Raw genomic sequence first — 12,367 nt, 5'->3', positions numbered from 1 at the left:
TCATATGATAATCACATGGTATATAAAAACATCACCTAACTTCTTTCTTTGCTCCCCTCATAATTACTACACATGCTAGCAGGCTTTGTCACTTGAACATAATATCACTGTATGTTGTTTTAGGCCACTTGCTGAAAGGTTACGCTTGAGAGGACATTTTTGAATTATAGGATCCAAAGGTTTTGAAGATCGACTACAGTTGATATCTTAACATCTGCTGTTTTGCTGTTAATCATTCTTTTTTTGTATCTCTTGTGTGTCCCCCAACTTTATGAAAGTGCAATAATAAGTTCCAGTATGTGACAACCTGGACCTTATTTTCATATTTTTGAAATGTTTTTCTCACCACCTCAATTGTAGAGGAATTGGAAACTTTTGTAAGCATTCAGCTCTCAAAAAAATAAATCAACAGAAATCATCTACAGTAAGCACTGAAAGTAAACACAAAGAGCTCCATAGCATATAGCTGATCCATGTTGTCAGCATGCCGGCTGACTGTTCATGAATTCATTCAGGGTTGTTTATGTCAGAGGCGGGGGCTCACTTTTGATTTTGCTTGTATAAGCAGTAGTCTTGTCTGCAAGTTTGCAACCTGCACAAATAAAATGACATGGTTCCCACTTGGCAGTTGTCTTTGCTTCCACCATACAGCCTAGGTGACTACTTTCTGTTTTTACTCTCAGTGAGACACAAATGCACTCACAAAAGTATTTCATAAGATCTCTGTTAAATTAAAGTTTTTTGGAAAAACTAGGAGGCTTGTGCTTCTTGCCCTTACCACAGCTGGCATTCCTCAAATCTGTAGAACAGAGTTGAGTAAAATTTTGTTCCGACCAATTGTCATAGAGTGCAATAATGTGAGGATTACACCCAGCACTTCAAGCACCACCTTAAAAAAGTGTGGACTGGAGAAGCAGACACAATTATTGATATACTTATTTGCCTTCTTTGTGGCTCAGTTTTACACTGGACACACTGGACATATCTCTATAAATGCTGCAGAAATATCTTGTCACCAAATTTCAATCCTTGTTGTATAGGGCAAAGTGTAGTGGTGCCGCAACTTTTAAGTGGCATTATGGTTCTTGTCAGCTTTGTGTCACTTTATTAAAATAATCATAGTTGGAGTTACATCAAAATATACTTTTCTGGAATGTATTCACAGGGGAAAAAAGTAATAATAATAATAATAATAATAATAAAAGCCTAATATTCCTATTGTAGCCTATCGTGCCTCTGCGTGAGGGAGAGAGAGAGAGAGAGAGAGAGAGAGAGAGAGAGAGAGAGAGAGAGAGAGAGAGAGCCGTATCCAGTCTGTATCCAGTAACAGCTGGTGTAATGACCTTTTGTCTCCCGGCGGTCAGGTACGGAGAGGGGGGCGGAGATTCAGAAGGAGCCGCTTCACATCGGACTTGTCCCGGCGTCCCGCACAACAAATGGCCGTGAACCGACAGAGAGGGAGACTGTGATGATCCAGGTTTCTCTTTTTTCTGTGTACGACTACAGTGCAAGCCGTCTCCATGCTCTCATAGTAGGTTAGAGAGGGCAAGAAGCGCTCTTTATCCTTTACGTTCAGAACATTTTATCCATCCGGCAGAAGAATGGGAGAGTCCTGTTGACACCACGGAGAGATACACGCTGAGACCGACTATGGCTGTGGACGGTAGGAGCGCTTACTATTCCTTTCACTAAAAGCATGTTACAAGCCCCATCGTTCAAAAACACAGTTCCTAGAGACCCTACAGTACTTTGATTTTTTTTTTTTTATCGCACATTAGACCACATTAGAACATTTCCATAGGGACATGTGCTTATTCTGAAATGTAATATTGTTTGTTTAAAAAAGCCTTATGTAATCCACAGTACATTTATGTATAGGGACTTGCAATTCCCTTGATTTTGTAATAACCTTCTGGAGCTCCATTATTTTCCTGACCAAAATAAACCATCTGACAGGATATCAGATGCTGTCAAGACAAAGTGTGACTCCACTGATCTTCTGTCAGGTTAAGTTTGAATTTAACAAAATCCACTCTGAAACTTATGAATCACCCATGCAGTCACAAAGTATCTTTCATTAATGCAGATGTTTTAGAATATTTTAATATTCATTGCAGTTAAGTAGCCTACAAATTAATTTGGAAAGAGAACTAGCCTATATTGGAGGTTCAGTGTTTATCATGGTGTATTTCAACTAGGCCAGCATCTGTCTCACCTGGATAAATTACAGCTCAGGGATATAACAATAAGGCAGCATGCTTTGTTCTTCATTCATTTGTTTGACTAAGAAGGAGACAAACTGTTACAAAACTTATACAAAAATAAATATGTTCTTCTGATGTGTGAAATCAAAGGCATGGAGCCCCAGGACTTGATCAAGTGGTTTTGTTGTTTTTTAACCAAACTCCTAACCATCATCCAAACCAACTTAAAACCCAAACTCAACTGAAATGCAAAAAAAATATAACTTTTCTTAGTGTATACAGTACAATTTGTGTAGTGGAGACTGGGAAAATGTTTTTTTTTTCTCCTTTTGTGTGTTTGGAATCGGAAAACAATTATTTTGATTATTGATTACTCTGATGAGTATTTTCTCAATTAATCAAGCCATTTCTTTGTTCAATTGCACGTCAGAAAATAATGAAAAATTCCCATCAACATTTTCTAAAGCTCAAGACGACATTTTCAAATTGCTTGTTTTGTCCGACTAACAGACCAAAACACAAGGATTATCAATGTATTATGACTTTAAACAGAGAAAATCAGCAAATTCACATTTGTTGCTTCATTTCATGAGCTGGAAACAGCAAATGTTTGGTAGTTTTGAAAAAATCTGAAACTATTTACATTATAGAAAATAGTTGTTGATTAATCTTCTGTCGACTGATTAACAGGTGTGATCTCGCGTTGTGTTATGAAAAGACATCCCAGTTGAGATGCTTTGTTCTGGTAAAAGACAAATAGTGCAGTCACTGCACTGTTCTTGTTCATCCTCGGCAATGATGACACTAGATATACGGAAACACTTGTTACCACACACACACACACACACACACACACACACACACACACACACACACACACACACACACACACACACACACACAGCTTAGTAATTAGCTAATTTAGCCAGCAACATAGCCTACATGCCACTGTTCTTAGACCAGAAATGATTATGCAAAGCAACAGTTGCACTTTGTCTTTGTCCACATTTAAACTCCTCTAAGTAAATACAATATACATCAATATAATGAACAAAAATCAACAATCTCTTAAAATAATCTGCACAGTGTTAAAAACAACATGCATTACCGCTTATACAGGCAAGTTTAACTGGGAAGAATGTAAGATGTGTCATTCCACCTGACAGAACACTAAACCAAAGTACACAAATATACACTTCTAGTAAATGGCAAGTGGAAGCATTATTAACCATGTTACAAACATCACATTTCTGAGAGAATATGTTCAAATTGATCAAACGTCCTTACGAGGTCAAAATCATGCAGCCTCAGCTTAAAACGAATGTCTCTTTTTAGACCTCTGAGATATCTTGCCCACTCTTTCAGCGTCAGGGACAAAGCTGAATAGTCTTTAATATACTATGCATGAAGAGCTTTTCAGTATTTTTGGATTGTTTGTATCCTTGTTGTTGTTGTTGTTGTTGTTGTTGTTCGATCCCTTTATCATTCCTGTGTTTGGCTGGCCGGTGTTTGGTCCGGGCTGACTAACTTAAGTGAAGCCTAATCAGAGGCTCTCTCTGCTCAAGGGCATAACGTGTGTGTGAGCATCAGTGTAGTGCCAATGCCAAGTGTGTTTTCCATCTGTCCTCTGTCTACTGAAGCAGGTTAGCTCTTCATTAGCATGGCTGCAGGTAGGACACTCAGTCAGATATGTTATATATGATATATGCCTAGTGACACATTGGTCTATCTATAATTAATCCATAGTTTACTTAAGCATCATTAATTTAGTCAGCGCCATGGGCGTTGACGCCACCCTGACACTGTGCTGTGCCACTTAAACTTTGAAGAGTGTTGCACTGTTTTGAGGACCTACACTGGGTTTGATATACAACCAGGGGAAACAACAGATTGTCCTCATGCTTGTTAGAGCACAGATTCTTATTTTAGAGGATTTTGTCTGATATTTTGAACTTTTCAAAATGTTTATGCCATTTGATACAGAACTAGATATGTAGGTGGTGTATGTACAGCATAATACCTGAGTTGATTGTTAATGTTTGCATTGATTTATATTTGTCAGGAGGTTGTTTGCTCATTATTAGGTGACCTTCAAGCCTGTGACTCTATCAATAACAAGGGGTGAGCTACATTTTAAAGGGTATAATTGACAATATTTGTCTCATGGAAATTGCTGAAAGAATTACATTTTCAATCTTGCTGCCCGCTGCACGAGTCACGCTATACAATTATAGACTCCACGTTTGCTTAAATCGCCCAGGACATCTGGCTGTATTGTCATATTTCAGATAAGCAGACGTACAAATGATGCTACTGGGCCAGTGTATTGTCCAGTGCATGTCATACAGGAGCAGGTATTTTTTTCCAGAGGGTGGCATGGTCCATCCCTTAATCACATAACAAAAAATGGGCAACACATTGTGTTTGTCTGTGTGTGCTTGTGTGTATGTCTACTCCAAGAGGCAGGCCTGGCTAAGCTCAGCATGCTAGATATCCAAAGATCTGGGTCGCTGCAGAGAATGCCAGGGTGGCTTCCATCCATCCGTACACTGCTCGACATATATGCTCACCATCAACCTGACAGGCTCACATAGAGACGAGCACACAGCTGGATCCGAATCCAAAAACAAGCTATTTATTTATCTCAAGCCCCATGTCTCTCTAAACATGTTGGTAGACAGTCTGCTGCACAAAGATCGATGTTGTTTTTTCGATGTCTACATGATGAACATGTGAGTAGGAAGGTGGCTAACGGATGGATGGTGAAGAAATGAAAGACAGTATATGTCTCCCAAACAAAGAGGATTTTTTTTTTCTTAAAGGACAGCAAAATGACATTGATGCTTTTCTGAGAAACATATTACTGTCATTTGCTTGTAGTCTTCTTAGAAACCATACTTTCATCACAAAATGATTGAAAACATGCACAGCTGTCTATCCTCTTTTCTTATGTAGAAATAATTACATCTACAGTGTGGACCATTGATCTTTTTTATGGTTGTGCTCTCCGAGGAACTATCAACCGTCTAGACTGTTGTTAACCCTTTCCTTAAAACCCCCACAGAACACAAATACACTCTTTCTGCAGATTGGGTCACAAAGTTGTTTGTTCATTCATCTGTGGAATAAACAGCCTTTTCCAGTGGGGCGCTCCTGCTATGCCCAAGGATTCCAATCTGTATGTGTGCATGTGGATTCTTGCATGTGTTTTGGTTTAGGGTGTGTTTATGTTTGTGTGTGTGAACATGCAGATGAAGCAGAAGGAAAGCCAGCACCTCAGTGGGTGGGACAATGGGGGAGGCGGGATTGTGGATTGTTAGCTTTACACAGACAAATACACCCTTTGTTGTTTTCCTGGCATGCGTTACGTTGCCAGCTGGAAACAGAGTCCATTTGGCGCAATTGGTGTTGGAGCCAAATGTGTTTCTGGCCTCTGTAGTAAAGTTATATGGTAATAGTGTGTTAACCCTCTCAGTTACAGTGGCACAGTGTTGTTACAAAGCGATTTTTATGTGTGCATGTGAGAGAGCATGCAAGCTGTTGACCTCTTTCCCCTGTCCATCGTCATCCCCTTCCTCCCCACAGCAGGGAGTGTGTCACTCAATATAATGCATGGAGAATCGTCTTGAGCACACACACACACACACACACACACACACACACACACACACACACTCCTGTCATCCATCATCGACTCTCTGATCCACCACAGCCCTGCAACTGCACCTGGCTTGAGCCTGTGGATTTTAGAATCTCAGTGAAAGCAATAAAGACAAAGTGGACAGAGGGAGAGAGGAGACAGAGAGGGATGTGTTTGTATAAACTGGTTCAGTGTCTGAAATTCTCTAAATGTCTTGACAATGAAGATTGACTGGAAAAGTGCTCATAAATGTTTCCCTCATAGTGACATCTTAAAAGATAATATGTGATTTTTATTACAACCTGGGGAGTTATAGTTGCAGTTTTGTCCATCATTTTCTCTGGTTATGATAGCATGAACACAATAAGTGTAATTGCTAAGATCTGGGAACACAGTTAACAGTGCTATATGAACCACAAGTTTCCAGATGACCAGACAGAATGGAAACAAGCCAACAGTTTAGCCTGATTGTCTGAACCGCTTTATTTGGATGTAAAACAAAAGTGTGCAATCACTCATTGCATGGGAAAATTGTTTGCCCCCACAACTATGCAAAGTTTACCAAATAAATCAGTCTATAAAATGTGATGATGATAATTTTACAGTTTGTCTTTGTTTTCTCTTCCAAATAAATTTGGCAAAACTGGGAGTTTGTTTGAAACCTGTATGATCATGTTACAGCTTATAATAGTTCTCCACTGATTTAGCATTGCACTCCTATGACATGATCACACTCACCATGGACAGTTTTGGTGGAGTTCCCCTTCAAGTGTTTCACCCTTTCTGACTTCTTTAAAGTGATATTGATGTAGTAACTCATCAATTCAATTGGCGAGTACAAGGTTATTACTGTGGCCAAAACAATGGAAATAAGACCAAAGTTGCAATAAACAGGAATTATCCTAAAAGGAACCCATGGGTAATACCGTATCTCTGACACTTAAGACGCCTAATCAATTCCATTCAAACTCAGACATTTATTAGAGAGTTGGTGTTGATGGAGAACATTTTCCAATGAGTTACTGATCTACTGAATTTGTGAAGTGGTTCTTACAGACCCGTTCGCCAACCGTTTTGACCTCTGACCCAGTGTGTAGGGGTGGGATGGATGGAGGATGATTCAGTACATAAACATTTACGCTCTGGTCCTACAGGCCTCTCAGAGATTGATGAAGGTGTAAAAGAGGAGTGTCTGCTTCGGCATAAATCAGCAGTGAATTAACAGGGGCAGAGTGTGGTGGATTTTTGGATTCTGTTCTGAGGCATCACACGTCAACTGCTTTATCTAGTATGGCCTCACCGCTAACCTTGCCATCCCTTTAATACTCACAGAAATGACAAGGCTTCACCGTTCTGATCCAGTGCCCTTGTCCCGGGTCTGACTTCTCCCTCACCTCCCCCCTCCTTCTTTCCTTTCTCTCCTTGAATTAGAGTGTGCACAGACCCATATCCAATTTCTCTCCTTTAATTAGCCTTCTGCACAGGGAGAGGGATCAAGAGAGAGGGGCTGAAAGGGTACAGGGATAGATGATAAAGAGAAATGTAATTTTTCTGAAGGATTGCACTAATTAGGTATAATTTCATAGGGGTCGTATCCCTCATGTGCCACACTGTTGTTACTTACTGACTAAATAGACATAAAGTCAATCACTGTCAATTTTCAAAACGTTTGTGTACTTTTATTTTAAGCTATAACTATTATAAATTGTAATGACTCAATTTACCATTTATGAATATTGTCCATTGTTGCTCTCCACCATTACCATCTGTCCTGTGAAAATGAGATAACGTCAAATGCTTATGAGTCCACGTTTGAATATATCCACGTGTCGACTGTCTCATCCTTGGCCAGATGTCTTTCAGTCTGCTGTTTCAAGGAGAGCAGTCAACCTTTCCCCCCCACTCGCTATCCGTCCCATTAGAGTCAGCTAAACAAACAGTCTAATTAAGTGTGGCCTTGTGTGATAGGGTAAGCTTGGAGCTTTTCACTCTTTGTTAAAAGATTGGCCTGCTCCTCCTACCAAGTGTCGGGAGTCACTGGAGCCTGTGGTGCAGATTGCCCATTAAACCAAATGGCTAATGGCCCCACCTACACCATAACAAGGCCGACACTCAGAAGCACGGGTCACATTAATCCGCCGCAAAAGCAATTACATTGCTGCTTGCAATCTTGTAGCATGATCTGTTGCAGGTTTGATCGGAATGTGAGATACTTTATATGCATATACAAAATGTATGTGTGTGAGTGTGTGTGTGACTTTGAAAGTGAACATGTTTTAGACTCAATCTACCTATCGGTCATACCTCTTCCAAAAATAGAAGTCAATTTTGCTTTCTGTCTTCTCCTCATATCAGCCTTTTAGCTGTTCCCTTTCTCTCTGCTCCTCCTCTTGCTGCTCCAGCCTATATTTCTTTTTTTTTTATTGTCCTACCTCCATACAGTTCACCTTCTGTTGCATACTTCTTTGTGCATATTCCTTTGTCTCTCTCTCTTCTCTCTTGCTGTGTTCCATGATGTGTGTTGTATTGCTGAATATATACAGCTCTGACAGGGTCTATGGCCTCCTCTGGCTGTCACAGTGCTGCTCGAATGGACCCTCAATTTACCATGTCAATAGGCAGCGTGTCAGTTCCACAGCTGAGGTGGAGAGAAAGAGTTGTTTACATGTAAATTCAGCTCAACTCTCTGGCTCTCTTTAACTTCTGGAACTAACATTCCTTCTACATTACAGCTTTTTTTCTCACACTTTTGCGGCATTTGTTGTCTGTTTTCCATGTTTCCTCTCAACTCATCCTCTTATTTTTCTGCAACACTCCTCTCTCTCATCTTTCTTTCTCTTGTCATCCCCCATGGTATCTCTCTGGAGTTACATTTAAAAAAAAAAAAAAGACCCACTCCAATAAACGTCAATCCCGCAATCCGTTGCATGCTCATTGGCAATGTGAGATTTTCACTTGACAAACTTTTCAATTTTTCCCTCCCCAACTCACTAAACTCACATGAAATAAATAAAAGCCATATGGCACTCTAAAGAAATGTCAAATATATATTGCAGAGATTTATAACATGCTCAAGCTACATGGATAGTTAAGTAGTTTACTGTAATGTGACTTTCAGGGTTCTGATTGCAAGTATACATATAATCTGATTTTCTGCCTTTCAGCCACAAATTAGAATTGACTCTGATTTGCTTAATGTCAGCCCAGAAGATGTCAGGGAGGCTGAACAGAAGAGATCCCTTTTAGCCTAAATGTAACCCACTACCTCATGTACCCCCTCCTGGCTGACTATTAAATGATTCATTCTCAGAAGAGATTGGGACTGCAATGCCAGTCTCTTATACAACATCTACAAATCATATTTTACAAAAAGAAATAATACTATATAACTAAAACTGTTCTTTAATAGCCCAGATCTCTAGCTGAAGCTATAATTATTCTTTCTTGATGGCATTGTTTTTATTTGGACCCCAGTTTTCTTTGGAGTTGAGGTTGTTTTAATCCTTTACTTTGGTCTGTTGCTTTTTGTGTTGGGAAAACTGGCTGTGCACTATTTGTGTACAATAATGCTCTTTAGAGTGTCAGCACCCTTTTGACCTGATTTTGTTAAAATCCACTGAGACATGTGGCTGTTGTATCTTATCCAAAGATTAGGAGGGATTTGTCCCATAAAAGTGGGAGATTGAAGCAGTGGGATGTGATTGCCTAAGTGCTGCATTGGTCACAAAGGTTGTAGGACTGAAAGACAGAAAAATCCTGTAGCGATACATGTACAGCCATTTTGACTCTGTACAAGCACTCGGGGCAATGTAAGACTTTTGCAGATCTTGACAGTTGCTTTAAGGAATAAAAAGCCATCAGTTTGCGTTCCAATATATCACCCATAAAGCAGTTATTTCTTCTCATTCCACTTCATCTGGTTTGGTCTTGTCCTCCAGTCCTGTTGCGATGTCTCTTTTTAGAACTTTGTCCCAGAAATAGTTGTTATATTGAGCTTGGAATGACAGACGCTAAAGTGGGAGCAGGACCAAACCATTGTTGCAGGAGGCAGCCGAGGTTACAGGGCTGTCAGTCAGAGTTAGTGGGGGCGGGCTCTAAGCTGTCATCCCGGGGTTTCGGTCTTGCCCTACATATCAGTTCACTGGTGCTCTGCAGGCTTTGGGTCTTGGCAGAGGAAAAAAACACAAGCCGACACACATACTTCTACACACATAACTTAAGCTACATACATACAGTTATGCACTCACATATACGCGCGCATATATTTACACTTTAGGCCACCAACTGTGGCACAGAGAAAGATTTTCCACTGGGAATAAAAACTGACACACAAGTTGAGTATTAAATTTGCAAGAATGTCTGCGTCGTCAAAAGATGGAATAAAAGCTTTTCAGAAAAGATCACCAGAGATGAGACAGATCTTTTCAAATTGGTTTAGAGGCCTCTGTAATGGCTGACAGCAGAGGAAAGTGTAGTTGCTGTACTGAAGGATATCGGGTCAGACGAGGTGCACCTATGGCTGAAAGTGAAATAATTTAGGTTGGATAATGAAGCTCTTCTCTCTTGTCCTCTCATCTAAAGTGAAAATGGCCCCACAATCAGGCAGTGTAATATGATTTAATGGCACAGATAGGTGTGTGTGCGTGTGTGTGTGTGTGTGTAAATAAGCAGGGTTGCTCACGCATGTGCTATTAATGCCCCATTGTTAATAACATGATGTGTCTGAGGGATAATTGGAGTGTGTTTAAGTTTGTGTGTGTGTGTGTGTGTGTGTGTGTGTGTGTGTGTGTGTGCGTGTGCGTGTGCAATTGTCTGTGACATCTGAGTAGTTGGGTGATAACAAGGAGATGGTTCAGCCGAGTGGAAGAGAGAGTAGGAACGAGAGCTGGTTTGGCACTGCTATGTTGGAACAGAGTCATTGAAATGACTGTGACACACACCATGAAAAGTGGCAGGTCAGCAGTAACAAGCAAGTGCACACACGCATTGACAGGCACACACACAGAGGTTGATTAATTGGTGGGTTTCTAAGAGGAGCCCAAAGCAGTCTTTACTTCACTGTGCTGCCTATGAAACATCTGGCGTCATTAAAAGTCAACATTCAGGAAATTATCAATAGAGAGCTAATAGTGTTTAAAAACCTGGCATTAACGGTGCGCTGTGATGTATTTACCACAACGGTTTCTAAATCACCTAATTACATTGATTATTACTGTAGTGATTTTTAAAAAATGTACTATTGTAGCTGTGGATGATAGCCAGTTCAATCACACCAATAAGTCAGATTGTTAGGTAAAATAGGCATAACAACATTGAATGCTGGTTCTATATAAAATATGATATGAATATTATCTGTATGCTTCTGATGAGTTTTAAGTCAATCTGCAGAAAGGACCACAACTAACCACTATTTTCATTATTGATTCATGTTTGACAGTTTTAAAGCATTAAGTGTATAAAATGTGAGATAGTGAAAAATAGATAAATTTCTCACAACCCCACATTTAAATTTCTAGGGTTTTGCACAAAAAAAACGGCAAATACTGTGTATTCAATTAGAAAGATTCATTCTACGTTGAGTGGGGACTCACAAGGAAGTCAAAGAAACATTTAGTTTTGCTAGAACTACAGTAGTGTCATGTTCGCTATTATTAAAGGAACATTTCGACATTTTGGGAAAATACTTCCATTTGCTTTCTTGCTCTGAGTTTGAGTGGAAGATTGATAACACTCTCATGTCTGATGATGATAATGAGGCTGCAGCCAGAGGTTAGTTAGCTTAGCTTAGCTTTGCATAAAGACTGTAAAGCAGGGGGAAGAAGTAGCCTGGGCCTATCCTAAAACCACCTAAAAAGTAATAATTACACGTTATCATGCGCTAAGCTAATTAGCTGCTGGCTTTAGATAAACTGAGGCTATTTCCCAAAATGTTGAACTGTTTGAAAACTATAAGGAAATTAATAGAGTGATGGGTAAGAAAAAGAGGAGAGATGAATGGAAGACAGTGTTAGTTTGTTTAGAGTAAAGGATTAGGGGAAAAGGGGGAGTAGAAAGGTTCCCTTGGGATCTTTCGGCCTGGGGAAGAAGCTCCTGCTGGGACTTGATGTGTATTGATGTGTGTATTTGTCTGCATGTGTGCATAAGGGCTACACAAAGAGCTTCAATTCTCTTTCCTGTTTCATCCCAAACTGTATGCTTTGTACCAGCTGCTGTCTGCTGTGTTACCTGACAGCGCAGCTGAGGGAAACCGTGTGAGTGAAAAACAAGTGTGTGTGTGTGTGTGTGTGTGTGTGTGTGTGTGTGTGTGTGTGGAGGAGGGGTAAATTGGCATGTCCATCTGACTGAAAGGCCTGGGCGAAGTGGCAGTGCAGGAGTGGAGCTGATAACATGGCAATTAAGCTGAGAGACACAGACCCACAATCAGCACAGCATGCTGCAGAGACCCACGGAGACAGGTGGGGCTGCAGGAGTGGATGCAGAGACAGGGAGAATGGGCTAGTGCCCCCAGGTGTAAGCTAATTTG

At 40.3% G+C, this 12,367-nt stretch overlaps 1 protein-coding gene across 2 annotated transcripts in view; it reads left to right on the top strand.

The window, feature by feature from the left end:
* The first annotated feature begins 1,309 nt into the window (after window positions 1–1,309).
* The window catches only part of samd10b (sterile alpha motif domain containing 10b), a 48,613-nt gene continuing 37,555 nt past the window's right edge, over window positions 1,310–12,367 (top strand). The window contains exon 1 of one of the 2 annotated variants that reach the window (XM_028583861.1): window positions 1,310–1,663. In XM_028583861.1, coding sequence (XP_028439662.1) covers window positions 1,651–1,663 — 13 coding nt within the window. In that variant the 5' untranslated portion in view covers window positions 1,310–1,650. The remainder of the gene's footprint in view (window positions 1,664–12,367) is intronic. The other variant, XM_028583862.1, reaches the window with a different exon arrangement.

The sequence above is a fragment of the Perca flavescens genome, chromosome 7, assembly GCF_004354835.1.
Source record: "Perca flavescens isolate YP-PL-M2 chromosome 7, PFLA_1.0, whole genome shotgun sequence".
Classification (NCBI taxonomy): Eukaryota; Metazoa; Chordata; class Actinopteri; order Perciformes; family Percidae; genus Perca; species Perca flavescens.
This window is presented reverse-complemented; position numbering and strand designations above follow the sequence as displayed.